Consider the following 25,208-nt stretch of genomic DNA (forward strand, 5'->3'; position numbering starts at 1 on the left):
AATGGGTTTGGGCCTATCAATGGATGAATGTCTATAGGTGTTTACCATGGAGTTTGGTATATAACTGCTCAGTAACTGCTGCTTAGTACCAAAAATTTGACTCTTATTTATCTGACTAATGTTTACAGAACACCTACTGTGTGCAGACTGCATTCCATAGAGATTCAGACTGTTAGAGCTGGAAGGATTTTGGAGACCTCCTAGTCTAAGGATTGAAAACTGGGAATGTATTCCTAATCTTTTTTTTTTTTTTTTTTTTTTTTTGAGACAGAGTCTTGCTCTGTCACCCAGGCTGGAGTGTAGTGGCGTGATCTCGGCTCACTGCAAGCTCCGCCTCCCGGGTTCATGCCATTCTCCTGCCTCAGCCTCCTGAGTAGCTGGGACTACAGGCGCCCACCACCATGCCCGGCTAATTTTTTGCATTTAGAGACGGGGTTTCACCATGTTAGCCGGGATAGTCTCGATCTCCTGACCTCATGATCGGCCTGCCTCGGCCTCCCAAAGTGCTGGGATTACAGGCGTGAGCCACTGCACCCGGCCCATTCCTAATCTTACTCAAAGAGGAGCTCTTTCTCATTTATCAGCTGTGTGACTCTGGGGCCAGTTTCTGAACATCTCTGTGCCTCCGTTTCCTCATTCGTAAAATGGGAATAGGGCCTACCTCAGAGGGTGTTATGAGAAACACGAGTTAATACATGGAGAGGGTTTAGGATCGTGCCTGAAATAATAAGCGCTCAACTGTGTTCCCTGTTATTACTATTATTTGTATTATCCTTGTCGATATTGTTAACAGTTTTCTCTTATGTGGGGCATGCACTTTCTGGTTTCCCTAAATTCTTAATCCAGCCTTCTGAAATCACTTCTTTACCTGCTTTGCCTCTGAAGCCACTTGATTTCTCCACCCCTGGTTAAGCCCAACCCTCATACTTTATAGACAGGAAATCTGAGACCCAGATGAGAATGAGTGACTCGGCTAAACTCCCATAGCGAGTCAGGGACAAACCCATTTAGATTCCTGGCATTTACTCTCTAACTGTAGGCACACGCAGCTCCTCACAGCCATGAGCCACACACCTTTCAAGCTGAAATCTTCCTCCTTAAATATTTCCACCCTTGTTACCAAGGAGTCGGAGACTGCTTCACTTTAAAGTGCTGTATCCCGGTGGTGAAATGCCGCAGATGGGCCATCAGCCATATTGGCTGGGAGACAATCTATGTGATAGGGATTTCCACCCACATGTATTTAATTGGGCTCATTGAGCTTAATGGCATATAATTTCAGGGGTGGGGAGTCAAGCTACAAGGAAAATCTAGGTTGCTCAATGGCATTCCCAGAAAGGGTCCAGAGAGACATTTCCAGGAAGAGCCTGACTTGGGACTGAACCATTTCTGCTACAGAGCCATTGAATGTCTGCCGTAGATTAAAAGTCAGTCATGCACGGAGTGAGAAGGTCATCCTTGCGGTCACAGGAAAACCAATAAGCTCACCTTGATTCAATCTTGAATAAGTGGCAGATGCATGAGCTGCCTTAAAATTACAGGGACCATGAAGAAAAAAAATCACTGTTCTGGGCATTCAATTTATCTCAATAAGGGCATGTGGCTTTTGTTCAAAACTTCTTTGATGATGAACCCCATCATTTGTTTCTGCTAGATTGCTATCAAAAAGACTCAGTTGAGAGCTATTTCTTCTTGGTGAAGAGAAAAAAGGACAGTCTTTGGGGGAATAAACCATTAATAAACAAAGGTGGTTGTGTGCTTGCATGAAATTGTATATTTCCCCCCTGAATTAGCTTACATAAAACCTCATTGATAGCAGTGTCAGTGATGGGAACTGCAGGCTTTACCTATGACCGAACATGCATGGAAATGCCCTCTGATGGACTCAGGCATGATACATACATCAAACAGCCTTGCACAGTGGTAAATTTACAGTTATTGACCTTCAATACCCAAAGTAAGCCCCTTAAATTGACATTTGCCAAAGGCTCCAAATAATTTGACTCGAATTTCATGTAATACAAAAGCCACTGGGGGAGTGGAATGGAAAAAGTAGATTCTGGGTCAATTCTGCATTGACAGCATGAACTGGAAAATCTTAAGGACAATTGAGAATATCAGAGAATTTTCATTCAATAGAGAAACAAGAACTGGCACTTTTATTGCTGATACCCCTCTAGCCTCAGGGTACCTTTCAAGGGTGTGACCCAGATATATTTGTGGCTTCTTGTCATATTTGCCTTTCCAAATTCAGAGAGGCAAGTATGGAGATGGAAAGATATCATGGGTTTTGGGTTAAGTCCTGTGTTTGATATCAGTCTCATCTCCTAGTTGCTGGGCGACAATGGGCACATTAGTGAATCTCTTTGAGCCTCACAGAATTTGTCATGAGGTTTTGAGGGTTAGAAGAAATGGTGTACATTGCTGGCCGGGCACGGTGGCTCACGCCTGTAATCCTAGCACTTTGGGAGGCCGAGGCGGGCGAATCACGAGGTCAGGAGTTCAAGACCAGCCTGGCCATCATAATGAAACCCCGCCTCTACTAAAATTACAAAAAATTAGCTGGGCGTGGTGGTGGCGCCTGTAATCTCAGCTACTTGGGAGGCTGAGGAAGGAGAATCGCTTGAAGCAGAGGTTGCAATGAACCGAGATCATGCCATTGCACTCCAGCCCAGGCAACAATGTGAAACTCCATCTCAAAATAAATAAATAAATAAAAGAAAAAAGAAGACATAGTATACCTTAGGTACCTGACATTTACTAGGTGTTCAATAAATTTTGGCCCCTTCCAGTGGTGTGCTAGCAAATGTTGAATAACTGACTCTCAAAAAAAAGGCTCTGATTTAGCATTAGCTAATTTCTGTGGTGTAAATACTACCATCATGGCCCATTTCAAGCTATTGACATGATGTCATAGCATTTGGAGTTGGGATAATAAGTAGATGGGGGTGAAACTGAGTCCCTGGGTTCAGAGTCACACAGCCGATTAGTGGCGGAGCTGGGACTATGTTGTGTGCCGCCTCACTCCCAGTCCAGATCACTTTTCACATTTTGGTGCTCTTGGAACTTGCCAGGGTGCTGTGCTTCCTGGCAAAATGGCCACATAGAGAGAATTTTGGGTGATTGCAGAAGTTAAATCCTTCTAGCCAGGCTCTAATAGGTCAGCCTTGCTTTCGATTATACAATTGATCCTTGACCAATACACAGGTTGAAAATCTAAGTTGACTCTATGCATTTGAAAATCTAGGTATACATTTTTAATCCCCAAAATATTTTTTAAAAATTATTTATTTTATCTGTATTTTTTAGAGACAGAGTCTTGCTCTGTTGCCCAGGCTGGAGTGCAACAGAGTGATTATAGCTCACTGCAGCCTCAATCTCCTGCGCTCAAGCAATTCTCCTCCCTCAGCCTCCTGATTAGCTGGGACTACAGGCACATGCCTCTGTGCCTGGCTAATTTTTGTATCTTTTGTGCAGATGGGGTCTTGATTTGTTACCCAGGCTGGTCTCGAACTCCTGGGCTCAGGCAATCTTCCAGCCTCAGCCTCTCAAAGTGCTAAGATTACAGGCATGAGCCACTATGCCTGGCCTGACTCCCCAAAATCTTAATGACTGATAGCCTACTGTTGACCAGAAGCCTTACCAATAACATAGACAGTCAATTAGCATATATTTCGGATGCTATTCATATTTTATATTATATTCTTATGATAATGTAAGCTAGAGAAAAGAAAACGTTAAGGAAATCATAAGGAAAATAAAATAGATTTACTACTTATTAAGTGGAAGTGGATCATCATAAAGGTCTTCATCCTCATTGTCTTCACGCTGAGTAGGCTGAGGGAGAGGAAGATTAGGAGGGGCTGGTCTTGCTGTCTCAGGGTGGCAGAGACAGAAGAAAATCCACCCATATGTGGACCTGCACATTTCAAACCTGTGTTGTTCTGAGGTCAACAGTACATAGAAATGGGTCACATGGAAGAACTCCTACATGCCTGTGCAATGTTGACAATCAGATTGTCTCATTTTCTTTTTTTTCTTTTTTCTTTCTTTCTTTTTTTTTTTTTTTGAGATGAAGTCTCGCTCTGTCGCCCAGGCTGGAGTGCAGTGGCGCGATCTCGGCTCATGGCAAGCTCTGCCTCCCGGGTTCACGCCATTCTCCCGCCTCAGCCTCCCGAGTGGCTGGGAGGCTGGGACTACAGGTGCCCACCACCACGCCTGGCTAATTTTTTGTATTTTTAATAGAGACGGGGTTTCACCATGTTATCCAGCATGGTCTCGATCTCCTGAACTCGTGATCCACCCGCCTCGGCCTCCCAAAGTGCTGGGATTACAAGCGTGAGCCACCGCGCCTGGCCGAGATTGTCTCATTTTCTAGCCTTGTGCATAACCCTCCCCACCTGGATTACTTGTCATCATGGAATGAAGCTTCTACATTCTAATGTCCTTCAGGCTCTAGACCCGGAGGTTGGATAAGGTTCCCTTGTTCTGTAATACAAACTGTCCTGGGAAAGATGGAAAAGCCACATCCGGTGTTGTTGGCAAACAAACCATGGAGGCCTCACCTTGATGTTGATCCTACATGACCTTTCTGTTCCAGGGGCATTCAGATGATGTTATGGGAGATGCTTTGAAGATCAGATGCTAGGCCTTAGAAGAAAGACCATCTGTAAAGAATCCTTCGCTTTCTCGCCTAGCATATCAGTAGATCGATCTATTGATCTATCTATCTATCTGTCTATCTATCTATCTATCTATCATCTATTTACCTACCTACCTACCTACCTACATATCCGTCCTGTCTATATCTATCATCTTTCTATCCATCTATCTATCTGTCTCTATGTATCCATCTGTCTCTATCTTTATCTTGCTAGCTAGCTATCGTTCTTTTATATTGCTTCATTTAATCAATCCAGCATTCATTTGGCATGTTCTATGTACTGAGAAGAACTGTGTTCACAGGTTGTGGATTCAATGATAGATGGTCTATTTTTGAATCCACAACCTATGGATTTGAAGAAAGATAGTCTTTAGGAAGCATGTTTACATGGGATATAAATGTATGCTTAATAGTCAGAGAGACCCAGATTCAAATCCCAGCTCTGCTACCTACTTGCTGAGTGACCTTGGATAAATTGCTGCACTACACCACCCACCAGGCCTCTGTTTGCTTATATAGAAAGAAAGTTAGTCCTTACTTTGTGAGACTGCTGTAAAGGTTCAATGACATGGTGAATAGAAAGTACTTGTTGTAGGCCTGGCATGGTGGCTCATGCCTGTAATCCCAGGACTTTGGGAGGCCCAGGTGGGTGGATCACCTGAGGTCAGGAGTTCCAGACCAGCCTGGCCAACATGGTGAAACCCCGTCTTTACTAAAAATACAAAAAATTAGCTGGGCATGGTGGCAGGCCCCTGTAATCCCAGCTACTCAGGAGGCTGAGGCAGGAGAATTGCTTGAACCCGGGAGGTGGAGGTTGCAGTGAGCTGAGATTGTGCCACTGCACTCCAGCCTGTGGAACAAGAGCAAAACTCCTTCTCAAAAAAAAAAAAAAAAAAAAAAAAAAAAAAAAAAAAAAAAAAGTGCTTGGTGTAAAATCTGGTGCATAGTATGTGCACAATAAATCTCAGCTTTGCTTGCTTGCTTGGTTGATTGATTTTGTCTGTACTGTACTAAACTTAGTTTGGGGACTAAATATACAAATACGAATCATACATATATAGCCCTTGTTTTTAGGAGCCTATGTCTTCTGGGAAAAGCAGGTGTGTTTTGTAATTACAAGTGTTTGATAATACCCAGGGAGGTATTTATAAGCACTGTGGGTGTCTAGTGTGCTGGGCCTAAATCAGCCTGAAAAATAAGAGGTATCATCTGTGGATTTTCAAGTCCTTTATCCCATTTAACCCCCTAGAGAACCCCGAGAGGTTGGAAATATTGCCCCATTTCAACAGAAGGCCCAGAAAAATCAAGGCACAGTGGCCAGCGTTCTCTGCTGCACCTGGAAGGTACTAGACACCCTGAGGCATCCTTGCTAGGCCTAAGCTGTGGCCACTGCAGAGGTCCAGATACTTCCAGGAAGGTCTGATTGTCAGTGAGGCAGTCTCTGTGTGCAGCCAGGAATCTCTGAGTGCAAAGGACAGAGGAATAGAAATCTAGCAGGACAGGCTTGGCTACAATCCCACATCTCAGGGCCAGAGAGCAGAAGAGATTCTGAATGGAGTGAGATGACCATCTCTGGTCTCTTACTTAGGCCCAGTCCACAGGCTCATGTCTGGGGCCCTGGAGGAGTGAGGGCAGCAAAGAAGAACAGACAATGGGCTCCACGCAGACCTCTGCAACACACTGGAGCCTGAGCCCACTGCTGCAGGACCCATCAACTACAAGGAGGAGGGAGAAGGTGTATGACCCCCCCCCACACCCGCAACTCTCCCATGATCTCCATGGACACCCAAAGATAAACACTGCAGCACCCAGCAAAGACGTGGTACTTGGTAAGGACAGTGGTACCCACCTGTTCCACAGGGAACATACTAATAATGTTTGTAAACCTGTCTGAGATAGCCCCTGAGATGGGCTTGAATACCCGGCTGTGGAGAAGTTATAAGAGCTGAGGTCCTATGGAGAAAAGAGGCAGTCAAGTTGGTATTTATTTATGTATTTACAACTATTAATGGGGCACCTTTTATGCCCACAGACTACAGAGGCCCGGATTAAGGCTAGCACAAGAGTTTGATAAGAGGACAACTAACCCTGTGCTTTGAAAATCCAATTCACATTTCTTGAGTATGACTATGTCCTAGGCAGTGGGGATATAAAGGAGAATAACATAACACCGTCTATTGGAGACACCAATGAGAAAACCAGAATTGTAGTTCAACGCAATAAAGGCTATGCTGGTAATACTTGTGATAATCCCTGAACCAACTGGTATGGCCAATCATAGGCATGAGATCTCAGCTAGTCCAGTCAGAGTGAATCTCAGAGCTCTTTACTGTCTAAAAAGCTTGTTCTTTTTTCTTCTAGGTGTTGGAGTGTGGATATGAGTCATGGAACTCTGGGGCTATGTTGCTGCCAGGTAAGAATCTGTTCTAGGAAGGATAAAATCAATGGACATAGAAAGGCAGACTGGAGAAGGGAAAGGGAGCTGAGCCCTGCTGATAGAGTAAACCTCTGGATTAAACTATGCCTGAAGCCCACATTCCTGTTTGACTTTTCATTTATATAAGCTCTATTACTCAGGGTTCTCCAAAGAAACAGAAACAAGCCGAAATACATATATTTCTTTATAGAGAGTTATATAGAAAGAGATTTATTATGAGCGATTGGCTCATGTGACTATGGAGACTGAGATGTCCCATGCTCTGCTGTCTGCAAGCTGGAGGCCCAGGAAAGCGGGTGGTGTAGTTCGACAATCTGAAGTTGAAGGCCCCAAAACCAGGGGTGCCAATGGTGCAAGTCCCACTTTGAGTACAAAGGCTTGAGAGCCAGAATCACTGATGTTCGAGGGCAGAAGAAGACAGATGTCCCAGCTCAAGCAGAGAGAAAATTCTCCCTTTCTCTGCCTTTTTGGTCTATTCAGGCCCTCAATGGATTGGATGGTGCCCACCTGCATAATTGAAGGTGGATCTTCTTTACTCAGTCGACTGATTCAAATGCTAATCTCTTCCAGCAACACCCTCACAGACACACCAGAAATAATGTTTTACCAGCTATCTGTGTATCCCTTAGCCCAGTAAAACTGACACGTACAATTAACTATCACATAAGCCAATACTCTTTATTGTTTAAGGCCATTTGAAGTGGGTTTGTCACAACTTGCAATTGACAGCATCTTACAACACAGTAAAGACAGAGTGGAAGATTCAGGTCCTTAAAGGCTATAAAATGCCTTGAGTACTCATTTAACAAATTGCAACTCTTCCTTCAAAGTCATGGGGGACTTCTTGAAGCAAAGGGTGGGGTAAATGATCAGGTTCTTGTATTTTAAATATCTTGCTGGCTCCAGTGTGGAAGCTGGATTGAAGTAGGGCAATAGTGAACAAGAGGAGCAATATGGGACTCAGGGGAAGTTTAACAATTGCCTAAGTAATGAGTGTAATATGGTATCCTGAATGAAACCATGGACCAGAAAAAGGACATTAGGTAAAAACTAAAGAAATCGGAAAAGTACAGACTGTAGTTAACAACTGTTTTAGTCCATTTTGTGTTGCTATAACACAATACCACAGATTGGGGAATTTATAAAGAAAAGAAATGTATTTGGCTCATGATTCTGCAGGCTGGAAAGTCCAAGAGCATGGCACCAGTATCTGGCAAGGACCTTTGTGCTGTGTCATCCCATGGCAAAAGGTGGAAGAGTAAGCGAGCATGTGAGAAAAAGGAAATCAGGCTGAACTCATCCTTTTGTCAGGAGCCCACTCCTGCAATAGCTAACCTACCTCCCCCATGACAGCATTAATCCATTCATGAAGACAAAGTCCTCATGATCAAATCACCTCTTAAGTGGTCCCACCTCTTAATACCATCTCAATGGCAATGAAATTTCAACATTAGTTTTGGAGGGGACATCCAAACCATAGCAATAATGATGTATGAATATTAGTTCATTAATTGTGAATAGTGTATCATCTGAATGTAAGATGTTAACAATAGGGGAAACTGGGTGTGTGGTTTGTTGGAGCACTCTGCACTACCTTTGCAATTTTTCAGTAAATCTAAGGCTATTCTAAAACAAAAAGGTTATTTTAAATTACCTTTAAAAAGCAGCTAAAAATGTTTTGGTTTCAATGTCTTTATGCTTTCATGTCTATTCCTTTATTGATCTGCAAGTATTTATTGAGCACCTACTCTATGCCAGACTGTGGGCTGAGTCCAGGGAATGAGCTAATATCTTGCTTCGGCTCAGGAAAACATTAATGGTTTTATCTTCTATCTTATTCACATGACTATGAGGTCCACAAGTCAATGGCCCAAAACTCTGGCTGGCGTCCCTGTCCCAGCCTTGCCAGTGACTGTTAACTATGACTTCACCTCTCTTGGCCTCTATTTCCTCCTATGTCATTTACAAAGACTTGTGCCTGCTTCGCCTACATCAGTCATAAATCATGAGGCTGAAATGGGCACCAGAACATAAAATCAGGCCATGGCTTGAATGGCCTTTAATGGCTATCCAGGCCAACCACTATTTGATACACAGGGAAACTGAGGCCCAGAGAGGGCAAGTGACTGGCACAAAGTCACACAACTAAAACCAGAAATCAGACCTTCTCATGCTTTCCGCTATAGAAGGCTGGAAGTATCCTGGAAAGTTTAAAAGCTAATGTAGGTAAATGCAAAGACAAATTTCTGTTTTTAAGAGTTCCAAAATTGCTAAATTCAGACACTTTGGGTTTGTATCTTTGGCAAATTCAGGTGGGTTTTGGCCATCAACTGAAATTTGAATCTAAAAGGCAATAAAGCAGAATATGGGTTCTCAGTCTGCTTACCTCTCTTTCTGCATACTTTTTTTTTTTTTTTTTTTTTGAGATGGAGTCTCACACTGTTGCCAGGCAGGAGTGCAGTGGCATGATCTCAGCTCACTGCAACCTCTGCCTCCTGGATTCAAGCAATTCTCCTGCCTCAGCCTCCTGAGTAGCTGGGACTACAGGCACACACCACCACGCCCAGCTAATTTTTGTATTTTTAGTAGAGACGGGGTTTCACCATGTTGGCCAGGATGGTCTCTATATCCTTACCGTGTGATCCACCCGCCTCAGCCTCCCAAAGTGCTGGGATTACAGGCATGAGCCACAGCACCCGGCCCTGCATATCTTTTAATTTATTCATTCATTTATATTTAACTTTATTTTGTGAGCCTAGTTTCACCCTACTCTATATGATTTGGCCAAGGTAGTAATTTCTCCTTGTAGGGAGAGAGCAATGCTGTCAGTAGCATCTCTCCCTCCCTGTCTCACCATGCTCCCGTTTCTGGGAATCCTAATAGTCTTCAATAGTAGGGCTGCAGGAAGAGGGATGACAACAGGTAGCCAAAGGACTGGAACTGCCTGGCTCAGGGATCTCCAAGGCTGGCCTGTGGCCAGTTGGTAGCACAGGTTAGTGATTATGTCCAGAGAGCTTAGATGCAAACTCTGTGATACAAATTCTAGCATTTCCTGGCAACAAAACATCGGGCAAGTTATTCATTCACCCTGTGCTTCTGTTTCCTCATCTGTAAAATGGGGACCACCCTTACCTCATGGGAGCACTGAGAGAATTAAATGAGATAATAAATGAAACATGCTTAGCACAGGTTGTGACGTATCATAAGAGTTTAAAATTACTGGTTCAGATCCCTAAACTTATCCAAGCCACATGTTTTATGCTCATGAAAACTGAGGCCCAGAGAGGTGGCAAGACCTCCTGGGAGGCAGTGACCTGCTGCCACTGGAGTCCTTGAATATTCACAGATCATGACGGGCCCTAAGAAGGTCCTTGTGGTGGTTTCACTGGGGTGGAAGGATCCTGCTCTCCAATCCTCACCTTCCTATCCCATTTCCATTAGTCTTCACTTCTGGCCCCTTAATATTTCATCCATCCCTACTAGATCTGCATCCCTGGTGCCTTCCTGTCATTTCCCTTGTTTCTTTCCCACCACACCACAGAGAATAATTAAAGGTCCTTGGCTAGGAGTGATGAAGCTTGGGGGAGGAGGAGGGTGGAGAATCAGAGGCACAAGACTCTTTGACCATTATACAGTGAGTGGTATAGAAAAGAAAGTGGAATTCACTTCTGCATATAAACCCAAAAGAATTGAAAGCAGGGTCTCAAAGAGGCATGCGTACACCCATATTGATAGCAGCATTATTCACAATAGCTAAATGGGGAAACAACGCAAGGGTCCATCCAGCGATGCATGGATAAACAAAATGTCATCTATCCATACAGTGGAATACTCTTCAGCCTTAAAACAGAAGGAAATTATGACACATGCTACAACATGGATGAACCTTGAAGATACTATGCTAAATGAAATCAGCCAGTCACAAAAAGACAAATACTGTGTGATTCTATTTCAATGAAGTGCCCAGAATAGGCAAATTCATAGACAGGAAATAGAATGGTAGTTGCCAAGGGCTACAGGGAAAGGGGAGATGGGAGTTATTGTTTACTTGGTACAGAGTTTCAGTTTTGCAAGACGAAGACTTCTGGAGATGGATGGTGGTTATGGTTGTACAATAACACGAGTAAATGAATGCCACTGAATTGTACACTTAAAAATGGTTGAAATGGTACATTTTACATTATGTGGTTTTTTTTTACAATTAAAAAGGAAAAAGGAAGGTGGAAGAGCTCTAAAATGAGAAGGTAACAGTTTGATTAACTGTTACCAGTTTAATTAGCTGATTAGTGGCATGAATGTACAACTTCCGTTTTGAACGTGGCTCAGATCTCCTGTGTTCCTATCCCAGCTCTATCACTTTCTTGCTGAGTGACCTTGAGCAAGTTGCTTGACCCCTCTGAGACTCTTTCCTCACCTATAAAATACAGATAATCAGAGTACCTATGTCACAGGGTTGTTGTGAAAATGAAATGACATTAGCACAGAGCCTGGCATATTTACTTTTCATTTAGCAAATTGGTTAAGCTCCTACTATGTGCCAGTAAGTGCTGAAGATGCAACAGTGAACAAAACAGACAAAAGTCTCTGCCCCTATGGAGTTTATATGTCCATGTGTATTAGCCTGCATTTCCCAGAAAGCAGAACATGAAGCTAAGGCTTATGTATTGCTCTTTTACAAGTGGGGGTACTCAGATGCCTCCAGCATCTACAGCTAAGAACACTTTCAGGCAAATACAGTTCTGCTGATCATCCCTAGAAGGACAATCATGTTATAGAACCAACAGGTTTGTGTGTCCGCTGTGCAGTAACAGACCCATTACACTGAGACAGCAAGGTTTGCAACAGAGAAAAAGATCCATGATCATAGGGCACTGAGTGAGGAGATGGGAGGAGACCCTCAAATCCGTCTCCCCAAGGAGTTCTGGGCTGGGTTTTTTAAGGGGATCATGGAGGGTGAGGGACTTCAGAATTGGGGCTGTTGATTGATCAGGGAAAGGGGGCTGAAATCATCAGGATGTGAAAACTGCATTCTTTGGCAGTCAGATTCTCATTGGGTCCTTCAGATTGGCTAGTGTTATAGTCTTATTAGTATGCAGGACCTGAAGGACTATCTCAAAAAGAAAACTTACTGTTTTGTAGTGTTCAGTTTGTTATCTGTAGAGCAGTTAAGGGGAGTTATAATCTTGTAACAGAGTCTATGTGATTGTAGGACAATAGGTACCACACAAATATGAGGAAGCAGGTCAGAGAGCAGGCTGACTTAATGATTAGTGCTGAATGTGCTACAAGCTTGTTTCATTTTCATTTCTCCTCCTCCCTTTTTTCCTGATTAATTTTATAAAGTTCATAGGGGAGGCTTCAAACACATGAGAAATTAAAACCTTTATTATCAGAGTCAGAGCCTGACTATATTGACTGAATGAAGCTTTCCTTTATAAAATGCAAAGTATGTAAACAATTCCAACACAGTAACATATTCATGAGTTTTTAAATTCATGAGTTTTAGAGAAAATATTTTACTTAAAACCAGCACTTGATGATCTCTGACAATGTTACATAGCCTGAACCTGGAGTTTTGGCTGATGGGTTGTCTCAGCCTGTGACAGATTTTAGCTGGCTTTGGTTCATCTTGTATCACACCCCCCACACTCACATGCTCACATGCTGTCTTAGTCAGCTCAGGCTGCCATCACAAAATATCATAGACTGGGTGGCTCAAATAACAGAAATTTATTTCTCACAGATCTGGAGGCTTGGAAGTCCAAAGTCAAGGTGCCAGCAGATTCAGTTCCCCAGTGAGGGCTCTCTTCCTGTCTTGCAGGTGTCCACCTTCTTACTGTGTCCTATGGCAGAGAGAGAGAGAGAGAGAGAGAGAGTGAGATAGAGAGGGATAGGAAGAGGGGGTGGGGGGAAGAGAGAGAGAGAGAGAGAGTGTATCCTAAGGAAGAACACGGATCCCATCATGAGAACCTGGCCCCCATGACTTCATCTAAACCTAATTACTTCCCAAAGGTTCCCATTTCCAAAAACATCACATTGGGGGTTACAGCTTTAACATGAATTTTAGGGAGACAGAAACATTTGGTCCATAATACATACCCTGTGATATACCCCCATAAAATAAATACACTGAGTGGCTGTTGGTTTTGTCTTCAGGTGGAAGGGTCTGATCCTCTGAGCTTCCAGATAGGGTTCTTGAATGATCCACACCACGTCTGCTTCAGTGTTGTCCAAGAAGCTGGCACAAAAGTACAGACTCTCAGGCCCCACCCTGGACATGTCAAGTTAGGGTCTCTGGGGCTGGGGCCAGGAATCTGCATTTTGAACCAGTCCTTCTTTCCTCCACTTGCCTGCCCAGAAGATTCTAGCAGCTCCCAAAGCTTGAGAACCACTGCTCTGTACCTCTGCATCCTCTGGAGATTTTCCAAAACTCGTGTATCTTCTTAAATCAGTTGTTTTTATAATGACTATGACACATAAAGCCATGTGATATAACAAAGGCTGAGCTGGATGCAGAAAGGGCCTTCTGACTACAGCAGGCTTTGGAATGTGGATTTAATGAGCTACTACTTTGGTGAGTAGAGAAAGGGGGAATAAAATCCCAGTGGGTCAGGATTTTTAAAATTGAATTTCTGTTGGAAAGGATAGGGAGAGAAGGGCATTGCTTCCCTAAAAACTAAAGTCCTTTCTTTTCTTTTTTCTTATTTATTTATTTTTTTGATGGAGTCTTGCTCTGTCACCCAGGCTGGAGTGCAGTGGTGCAACCTCGGCTCACTGCAACCTCTGCCTCCCAGGTTCAAGCAATTCTCCTGCCTCAGCCTCCTGAGTAGCTGGGATTACAGGCACCCGCCACCACACCCGGCTAAGTTTTGTATTTTTAGTAGAGTCGGGTTTCACCATGTTGGTCAGGCTGGTCTTGAACTCCTGACCTCATGATCCGCCCACCTCGGCCTCCCAAAGTGCTAGGATTACAGGCATGAGTCACTGCGCTCAGCCAAAGCCCTTTCTTGATCATATAAATGACTCTAGTGTCTTCGTGCTTGGTGACTGCTTTCCATACCCTGCTACAGATGATGCTGCCTGTTTGTGAAACAGGACTGATACAACTCTTCTGGAAGGAACTCTTTAATATCTAAATATCAAAACTGTTAATCATTATTATTAGTAATTCATTATTAATATGTTAATAGCTCAAGTACTACAATTAACTATTCAGCTATTTAGCCCTAGTTTTCCTTTTTTAAATTTATTTTTCCAATAGCAGTGTTGTTTGAATGCCAACTTCAGATTTTAGTCTCCTTTCGACTTAGGTGATTGTGAATCTATAAATTCTTAACAAGAAGCAAATGTGTAGACTCTGTAATGCTTAGATTTTGTTATTGGAGCTATAGAAAATGTTACATTTATGGTGTCAGACTCTATTTAGCTGGTAAGGACAAAGCAAGAGCTAAGGCCAATTACTTGTCATCATCATCATCATCATCATCGTCATATTTCTGGAGCATTCACTATTTACCAGGCACTGAGCCAACATTGTATATTCATCATAGCATTTGGTTCTCATAGCAGCTCTGTGAGGTTTGTGCCCACATTATCCCCATTTTGCAGATAAAAAAGCCAAGCCCCAGAAAGGTTAAGTAAATTATTCAAGGTCCACAGCCAGTGTGTGGCAGAACCAGATTCTGAAATCAGGCAGTCCAATTCCGGAGTCCCAATTCCTAACCATTGTGCTATTCAGTCTAATGAAAGGAGCGAAAGATTCAAGGTAGACAACTGTATATTGTCAAAGGCATGTTCAACACCAGGGTTGTTTGTTTCTAAATAATGTTCAAGTCCATGAACAGCTTTTTGCTAATGTTTGGAGCAACTGATAAAATATATCAAGCAAAGAAAAGTGTGGACACATCCATGCACACTGGAGAAGTAGCAGAGTGGTTTAATTTTGTGTTGGAGAATCAAAGGCCAGAATGAAAAGGCACTTTTTACATCCCAAAGGAAAATTCCCATTCAGAAAGACATTGATGGCTTTTTTAGCGGCATCCATTCATCTGCTCTGCAAAGGCATGGGGTCATGAGATTTTGAGAGTATTGACTCTACTCCCAATGCATGGCAGTCATGTATAATAATTTAGGGGACAGTGATTCCATTCACAGTTCCAGAGGTAAACCCCCTTCCAATTGACTAAACCCAATCAGAAAATCCTACTCTTGCATAGGATTGTTTCAGAGATAGGCACAAATCTCATCCTAAGCCAATCAGAGCACGGCACTTCCGTCGGCCATGGTGATTGATTCAGAGATGGGCAGTGACTGGTTTGCTCAGTTAGAGCGAAACCTAGGATTTTGTTTGGTAATTGAGATAAAGACACTTTTCTTCAGGAAGATGTGGTGTACGGAACTGTTCCAGACATTTTGTCACCATGATAAAAGTGAGTCTGAAAAGTAAACCATCGTGTTCAGGAAGGCAAATCAACAGAACTGCAGAGCAATGGAGTCAGCACCCTGATCAAGTCATTCCTGAAACTAGTGTTGACCCATTTTTATTTACATGAATCAATAAATTCCTTTCACTGTTCACATTATTTTAAGCTGGGGTTCTGTTTCTTTCAACTAAAAGCATTCTAGTTGGTACATCAAGCATTATGCTTGTCATTTAAATACAAGTGGGTTCTAATGGGGAGATCTGCTCTCATTGTGAGAGCACGTTAAAATGGACTCAGCACTTGGGATCAATCTTTAAAAACAAACAAATGAAGTCTAACTACACACTATGTTAATGAGAAATGGGTGTTTTACTCAAAGTGTTGTGGAAACACTGGGGAGAGAATTTACATGACATATGAAAAAGCAAAACTTAATAAGATTCCTCATCACCCATCCCCATAGGACTTCTGTGATGACACCTGTTTTGCCTTTCCTTTTCCTTTTCTCCCTGAACCTTCTAACGTCTCCTTAGTAACTGCACTCTCATCCTCTATTAATGTTCTGCGTGCTGCAACATGCAAAGAAATAAAACAACGGCATCAATTTAAAAAAAAAAAAAAGGAGGGCCTCTGTCCCTCTAGCCTGTTCCCAATCCCAACCCAAGGATCTTCCCAGAGAGTAGTTCAGCTGCTGAGTAATAGTTCCATATGATTATCTACTGTGTTCTAGAAATACACAAGGAATGCTCTTGGGCTCTTGTGCGATCCTCTCATCTTTGCAGCCACTCCCACAAGAAAGAGGACAAATCATTACCTCATTAAGTGAAACTTGAACTTTACCCAGCTCCAACTCCCTCCCTTGGGGAATTTGGAAGAGAGAAATCACAAAGCTGATTGAATGTGGTAGACTTACTTTCTGAGTGATGTTAAGAATAACACATCTTTCTATAACCATCTAAAACTATCTTGGGATTCAAATCCTTTCAAGTCAGACAACCTCTTCCGGTTCAAACATTGCCCATGGTTAGCCATTAAATTATTCAGGAATAAAGAAGGCTCTATGGTTTCTCACTGTGTGCCAGGAATTGTGCTGGGTGCTCAGAGCCCAAAGCTCAGTGAGACACAGGCACTCATATTTGGTAGTAAGAAGTGGGTATGTAGTTTTCTTTTCTTGTGATGTCTTTATCTGGCTTTGGTATCAGAGTAATGCTGACCTCGTACAATGAGTTAGGAAGTGTTCCCTCCTCTTCTATTTTTTTTTTTTTTTAACTAGAGTTTGGGAAGGATTTGTGTTCATTCTTCTTTAAATATTTGGTAGAATTTACCAGTCATCTAGTCCTGGGATTTCCTTTTTGAGAGCTTTTTGATTATGCTTTAATCTCTTACCTTGTTATAAGCCTATTCAGATTTTCTATTTCTTTTTGAGTCAGTTTGGTAGTTTGTGTGTTTCTAGGAATTTGTCCATTTCATATAGATGAATTTATTGGTGTACAACACTTCTTAGTAAGAAGTAGGTATACAAACTCATCTCTGCTGTATAAGATAAATACTAAAATAAAGCTTGACAACAGTGTAACAGAAGCCTGAAGAAAGGAAGGCTTAGTTGTGTTTGAAGTTGGGGAGATGAAATAGATTCACAGGAGAGGTGATTGAAACTCATTGGGTGCCATAGAATGAGTAAAAGTTGGTTAGGTGAAGATGTAGGAATGGATAAGCATGTAGGGCATTCCATGTAGGGAAATGATGTGAGTAAAGGCAGAGAGGAATAAAAATTTCTAGCATGTTCTGAGGCCATGAGGTGGGAAGAACATAAAAGAGTTTCTAGAAAAAAAAAGAGAGAAAAAAAAGAGAGGGTAAGATTATGAGAGTATGAAAGGTGTTTATACCATGCTAAGGATTTTGTATTTTGTTCCTTGATTGATGGGAGGTCATTGACAATTTTTTTATTTTTATTTTTATTTATTTATTTATTTATTTATTTTTGAGATGGAGTCTTGCTCTGTCACCAGGCTGGAGTACAGTGGTGCAATCTCAGCTCACTGCAACCTCTGCCTCCCGGGTTCAAGCGATTCTCCTGCCTCAGCCTCCCAAGTAGCTGGGACTACAGGTGCACGCCACCACACCCAGCTAATTTTTGTATTTTTATTAGAGACAGGGTTTCGCCATGTTGGCCAGGATGGTCTCGATCTCTTGACCTCGTGATCCCCCCGCCTCAGCCTCCCAAAGTGTTGGGATTACAGGCGTGAGCCATCGTGCCTGGCCCCCCATTGACAATTTTTAAGAGGGACTTTAAGACTATCAGGCTTGTGATTTTCTAGGAAGACAGTTTGGTTGCTGTATTGTGAGTGGTTGGAGGGGAGGGACTGGTGGCAGGGAAACTAGGCTGTTGCTGCCATCCATCATGAAAGATGCTGGTGGAGAGATGAGGCCAAGTATAAAGGAGAGGGAGGCTGGGTGTCTGAGACCCTGAGTGCTGGAACCAGTAGGACACAGAGGCAACTAGCAGTGATGGAAGAGAGGGAGAGCACGCAACGATGAGGTTGAGGCTTCTAGCCGGGGTTGTGTCAGTCCTGCAAGGCAATGAGCAAGTTCAACCTGTGATGCTTCAGTACATTCTATTTGTGTATCTATGGAAGACAGTTATAGACATGGCTGCGCGTTTGTGTTGTCACATTAATCATAAAAGCTTTCAGGGAAAAAAAATCCAAAGGGAATAAAGATTTTCTGAAAAGCATTCTTGTCTGAAGGAAGCTGCATGCAAATGGAAAACCTTGACATTTAATTGATTTCAGTAACCATAATGACATTGTGTTTTCATTCGGTTGTGCAGTGGGGCTTTGAAACTGTGGGAAATTGAGAGACAGGCCCTTGTTAGGGGAAACAAAAATGGTTTCTAGTTTCAAGGTTCAATATGTTTCTTTTCATAAAAATACCTCATCATTTCTAACAGTCTAAATGACAGTCTTATTTCTCTTCATTAGTAGGTAAAACCTAATGTTTTCTAGACAATAAAAAGCAGTCTGAGAGATATGTATGACACATTTAAAAATACTAACATCTGAAAATATATCATTTTATAGATTTGACTTGGGAACCATGTAAGTTTCTTTTACAATGATAAAAAGTCAAAAAGAAAATGAAAATTAATTCTTTAAAACTGAAAGGAAAATGAAACAAATGAACCTAACCGTGTTGGCTTAGTGACTTAACCACATATATGTGACTTTAAACACAGCAATTTGATGGTACAAAATAACAAGAAAAACAAAAAAAGAAAGAAACTATTCTCATTAATCATACTATTAGCAAAAATATTGGTATTGTTATTTCAATACATAGTGGGTAAAATAAATAGATTGGTAAATTAGCGTTGTCAGCAACTAAGATTTTCAGCATAAGAGAAAACATATAAAAATACAAGATCACCTAAGTGAATGAAGCCTTGTAATCCTAAATTTGAACTGGAAATAGTATGAACTTATGATGCATTTCTTTTTTAAAATTTTTACTTCCTAGTTTTGATTATTGAAATTTTAGGTTGGTGCAAAAGTAATTGCAATTTTTGCCATTAAAAGTAATGGCAAAAACTGCAAATTCTTTTGCACCAACCTACTACCTACAAACAATGACCAACCCAGCTATTACACTGATTATGGTCTCTAAGAACAATTTCAAAGTGAAAGGAATTACAGCTCCTGGGAGAAATGGCTGATTCCAAGGGTGGGGTAGGAAATGTACAAGATGATCTTAGGACATCTTGTTAATCAGAAGAAAGGAGGCTATAAAAGATTACTATGGTTGTGTCAAAAGGGCTCAGGAACCAACCCACTTGGCTCTCGCTGGCTAAAGATGAAATTCTATGAGCATCTGAAAGAAGAGTAACTACAATGCGGTGAAACACATGAACTATTCTAAAGTCCATGAGTTAACAATGATCCTAAAAACAAAACAAATCAAACCAAAATTCACTGGCCTCCTTTGGAAGGTATTTTAAAGAACCAACTTATTATTCTGAAAATTGGCAAATAAAAGAATCGAGCATTTATCTTGCCTTTCCTGTAGGTACTGTATCTTAGTCGACGAAGAAAAGCTTTCTCCATATAAGTAGCCCAACTAATAGGAAGGAGTGATAGACTTAAAATAGAGCCATTTTGCAAGTGCCTAAGGAAATAATGGCTCTAGGCAATGCTGATCATTGGCTGCTAAAATCCCCCGAAGAGAGACGGCCAGACGTTATGAGCCTGCTGATTGAATAATACAACTAACTATGAAATATTCTTGCTGAAAACTCAAACCTGAATCAGATCAAATCTTTAAATCTAATGACCAATTTACAGGACATACAAGAGAAGGAACAACATATTAAAAGATGCCACAAGGATACAACCAATGGAACCCAGATTGTGAGGTACTCTACAGAGCAAATGATTCAGTTTTTAAAAATATGTCAATTGCAAGGAAAATTTTAAAAAATAGGCAGAGGCAGAAGCCATAGATAAAGGAGACTAAAGAGACATACCAGCCAAAGGCAAATGTGTGGAGGGATGAATCCTTCCCTAGTACTCCCTGTCTTAAAGAATGCTGCTACTAGTAATGCAGGTGCCAGAGCCAGAAATCTGGGATTTGCTTTTATTCCTTTCTTTTCCTTAGCCCCGTCCACCTGCATGCAATAAATGAGAACCAGCCCTACTTGTTTTACTTCCTAAGTGCCTGTAAAATATCACTTATTTATTTTGATTTTTAATTGTAGTAAAATACACTTAACATAAAATTTACAACCTTTTTTATTTTTCTTTTTCCTGCTTTTTTTTTTTTTTTTTTGAGACAGAGTCTTGCTCTGTTGCCCAGGCTGGAGTGCAGTGGCGTGATCTCAGCTCACAGCAACCTCCATCTCCCGGGTTCAAGAAATTCTCCTGCTTAAACCTCCTGAGTAGCTGGGATTACAGGCACCCGCCACCACACCCAGCTAATTTTTGTATTTTTAGTAGAGACGGGGTTTGACCATTTTGGCCAGGCTGGTCTCGAACTCCTGGTCTCAGGTGATCTGTCCACCTCAGCTTCCCAAAGTGCTGGGATTATAGGCATGAACCACAGCACCCGGCCAATTTACCACCTTAAATTTTTAGTGTACAATTCAGTGATATTAAATGTACATTCATATTGTTGTGCAACTGTCACGACAGTCTATCTTAGGAACCCTTTTCATTTTGTAAAACTGAGACTATAAAACAGTAACTCCTCATTCGCCCCAACCCCCAGCTCCTGGCAACCACCATTCTACTTTCTGTCTCTATGATTTTGAGAACTCTAAGTATTTCACATAAGCGAATCATACAGTATTTGCCTCTTTGTGACTGGCTTATTTCACTTAGCATAGTATCCTCAAGGTTTATCCATGTTGTAGCATGTGCCAGAATTTCCTTTCCTTTTAAGGCTGACTAGTATTCTTTTGTATGGATATACCACATTTACTTATCCTTTCATTGGTGGATGGACATTTGGGTTGCTTCCACAGTTTTCAGCTCTTGTGAATGATGTTGCTATGGACATTAGTGTACAAACAACTCTTCAAGACCCTGCTTCCTATTCTTTTGGGTATATACTCTAAAGAGGAATTGCTAGATGATGTGATAATTCTATTTCGGTTTTCAGGAACCGCCATACTGTGTTCTACAGAGACTGTACCATTTTACAGTCCCACCAGCAGGGCATAGGTGTTCCCATTTCTCCACATCCTCGCCAACACTTGTCATTTTCTGTTTTTTTGATCGTGGCCATCCTAATGGGTGTGACGTGGTATCTCACTGTGGTTTTGGTTGCCATTCCCCTAATGGTTAGTGATTCTAAGCATCTTTTCTTGTGCTTATTGGCATTTGTATATCCCTTTCAGAGACATGTCTATTCAAGTTGTTTGGATTGAACTGGGTTGTTTGGCCTTTGTTGTTGTTGAGTTGTAGGAGTTCTCTATATATTCTGGATATGAATCCCTTATCAGGTATATGACTTGCAAATATTTTCTCCCATTCTATAGGTTTCCTTTTCACTGTGTTGAGAATGTCCTTCAATGCACCAAAGTTTTTAATTTTCATGAAGTTCGGTTTGTCTATTTCTTTCTTTTTTTGCCTGTGCCAAGTGCCTTTTGAACCTCTCCCTTCTCTCCACCCACCACCACCTTAACCCAGTCCAGGCCAATATTTTCCTGGACTCCTGTAATTGCCTTCTTACTGCTCCCTCATAGCCCTCACTGAAAACTTTTCTGTGGATCCCCCTTACCCTCAGAACAAAACTCAATCTCCTTACCATGTGAATCTTTGCACATTTCTGCCTCTCCAAGGCATAGTGCACCTGGCATGTAATAAGTGCTCAATAAACAGTCACTGTTAAATTAGGTGGTAGCTTGGGGATCTCTGAGACATCTTCTTATCTAAAGGTACCTCTCTCACCAAGCTTCCAGTGTCTCTAAACCCCACATTAGATATGCATTTCTGAGCCCATCCCATAGTTCTAGTTGTCCACTTTAAAAATAGTTGTAATCATGGACATACGGGGTACACTAGACACTGGAGGCTGCAAAAGGTGAGAGGGTAGGAGGGGGCATGAGGGTTGAAAAATTGCCTGTTGAGTACAATGTTCGCTATTCTGGTGATGGGTAGACTAAAAGCCCAGATTTCACCACTGTGGGATATATGTATGTAAGAAACCTGCATTTGTACTCTCTAAATATATAAAAATAAAAATAAGGCCATGCACGATGGCACACCTAGCACTTTGGGAAGCTGAAGCCAGGAATTTGAGACCAGCCTGGGCAACACAGGGACACCCACCTCTACAAAAAAAGTTTAAAAAATTAGCTAGGGGTGGTGGCATGCACCTGTAGTCCCCAGCTACTTGGGGGACTGAGGCAAGAAGATTGCTTGAGGCTGGGAGGTTGAGGCTGCAGTGAATTATGATCACACCACTGCACCCCATCTGGAACAACAGAGCGAGACCCTGTCTCTAAAATAAATAAAATAAAAGAGTTGCAATATTGAAACAAAGATTGTAGAAGCCAAAGGCATACATCTGAGCCTGAAGGCTGTTACTTACCTACCAGCTGTGTGACGCAATTAAGATCTCTGGACCTTTGTTTCCTTATATGTAAATTGAAGGCAATAAAGCAAATTTTACAAGGATATTGCATGATCTAGGGATCGTATCTGTGAAGTGTCTGCTCTGTTTAACACATCACAGCCACTCTAGAAGTTCCTACAGTTTGGATGATTAATAACTACAAAGAAAAAATAATAAGTGAAATAAACAAAAAATGGGGGCATTCAAAGAAAAGACTGATGGAAACTCTTGAGTGGCACAAGACATAAATATTGTGGGTAAGATCAACTCTTCTTCCACTGTGATTGTCTCTTTGGAGGGGCACTGCTTGCTTTTCCTAGAAAGATAGCTTCATCTTCTACTGAGTCACCATAAAATAATAAAGAAGAAACATGGGTAGTGTCCAAATATTTTGGTAACAATCAACTTGTAGTCAGCTGTTGCTGGGATAAGACTGCACAGTGAGCCCAAAATCTCAGCGGCTTGTGACAAACAACATTCATTTCTCTCCCATGGGTCTGGATATCAGCCACAGTTAATTGGGCTCAGATTCAGGACAGCTCCGTGTGTCTTTCACGTTAGGACCAGGATAAAGGAGCAGTGACTACTTGGAGCATAGTCATGATGGTGACAGCAAGTATACAAGAGGCTAAGCCACGGCACATAAGTATACTTAAAGCCTCTGTTTGCATCATTTCTGCTTGCGGGCCATTGGCCAAAGTAAATCACAGGGCGGCAGCTCAAGTCAGTGGGGTAGCATCGTACACTCTCTAAAGAGAAGCCATGGCCAAGGTGGGAGAGAAAGAAGAGTCGTGAACAAACAATACCATCGACCACTCCACTGTAACTCTCATGTTCACTGATTTATCTCAATGGTTTTTTTTGGGTTTTTTTTTTTGAGATGGAATCTCACTCTGTCTCCCAGGCTGGAGAGCAATGGCCCAATCTCGGCTCACTGCAACCTCCGCCTCCTGGTTCAAGCGATTCTCCTACCTTAGCCTCCCGAGTAGCTGGGATTACAGGCGTGCGCCACAACACCCAGCTAATTTTTGTATTTTTCATAGAGATGGGTTTTCACCATGTTGGCCACGCTAATCTCAAACTCCTGACCTCAGATGATCCATCCGCCTTGGCCTCCCAAAGTTCTAGGATTACAGGCATGAGCCACTGCACTGGCCTCAATGGTTATTAAAACTATACCCAAAGGAGGCCGGGAGCGGTGGCTCATGCCTGTAATCCCAGCACTTTGGGAGGCTGAGGCGGGCAGATCACAAGGTCCAGAGATTGAGACCATCCTGGCTAACACGGTGAAACCACCTCTCTACTAAAAATACAAAAAATTTGCTGGGCATGGTGGTGGACACCTGTAGTCCCAGCTACTTGGGAGGCTGAGGCAGGAGAATGGTGTGAACCTGGGAGGCAGAGCTTTCAGCCCAGCCTGGGTGACAGAGTGAGACTCCATCTCAAAAAAAAAAAAAAAAAAAAAAAAAAAACCAAAACTACACCCAAAGGAAAATGAATCAATCCACCGAAAAAGCACATGCACTCATATGTTTACCTCAGTTCTAGTCACAATAGCAAAGACATGGAATCAACCCAGGTGCCCATCAATGGTGGATTGAATAAAGACAATGTGGTACATACACACCATGGAATACTATGCAGCCTTAAAAGAGAATGAAATCAGCCAGGCATGGTGGCTTATGCCTGTAATCCCAGTACTTTGGGAGGCTGGGGCGGGCAGACCACCTGAACTCAAGAGTTCAAGACCACCCTGGGCAACATGGTGAAACCCCGTCTCTACTAAAATACAAAAAGCTAGCTGGGCATGGTGGCCCGCACCTGTAGTCCCAGCTACTTGGGAGGCTGAGGCACGAGAATTGCTTGAGCCTCGGAGGCAGAGGTTGGAGTGAGCTGAGATGGTGTCACTCCTTCCAGCCTGGGCAACAGAGCAAGAGTCTGTCCAAAAAAAAAAAAAAAAAAAGAATGAAATCATGTCCTTTGCAGCAATATGGATGCAGCTAGAGGCATCATCCTTAGCAAACTAACACAGGAACAAAAAACCATTTACTGCATGTTCTCACTTATCTATGGGAGCTAAGCATTGGGTACGTGCAGACACAGAGATGGGAGAAATAAACACTGGGGATTCAAAAAGTGGGGAGGGAGGTAGGAGGATAAGGCTTGAAAAACTACCTATTGGCTACTATGTTCACTACTTGGGCAACGGAATCAGTAGAGACCCAAACTTCATCATCACACAATCTACCCATGTAACAAACCTGCACATGTACCCTTTGAATCTAAAATTTAAAAAAAGAAAGTATTTTGTCTTTTCAGCATGCACAACCTATTGGTGGAATTATTGCCTTATTTATTATTGGTTGGGAAGGTAAGATTTCTCTGATTTTCCTACTAAGAAATAAATAACAATTATGATGGCCATAATCTATGGAGTGTTTGCGATATGTCACACTGCTTCCATATGTGACCTCTTTTATATCTGTCCACAATTGGAGGAAGGCACCTTGATAATCATATTTTATAGACAAGGAAGACAAAATGCTGGGAAGTTAAGTGACTTCTCCAGGACCAC

At 42.1% G+C, this 25,208-nt stretch overlaps 1 protein-coding gene across 17 annotated transcripts in view; it reads left to right on the top strand.

Moving 5' to 3' along the window:
* The window catches only part of GRK3 (G protein-coupled receptor kinase 3), a 279,994-nt gene that overhangs the window by 65,566 nt on the left and 189,220 nt on the right, over positions 1 to 25,208 (top strand). For 15 of the 17 annotated variants that reach the window (XM_063808413.1, XM_054675962.2, XM_063808418.1 and 12 more), the window contains one exon: positions 7,025 to 7,076. In XM_063808413.1, coding sequence (XP_063664483.1) covers positions 7,025 to 7,076 — 52 coding nt within the window. Of the gene's footprint in view, positions 1 to 6,375; positions 6,493 to 7,024; positions 7,077 to 25,208 lie in introns of those variants that run through there. The other 2 variants (XM_063808424.1, XM_063808428.1) reach the window with 1 other exon arrangement.

Source organism: Pan troglodytes, chromosome 23 (genome assembly GCF_028858775.2).
Source record: "Pan troglodytes isolate AG18354 chromosome 23, NHGRI_mPanTro3-v2.0_pri, whole genome shotgun sequence".
NCBI lineage: Eukaryota > Metazoa > Chordata > Mammalia > Primates > Hominidae > Pan > Pan troglodytes.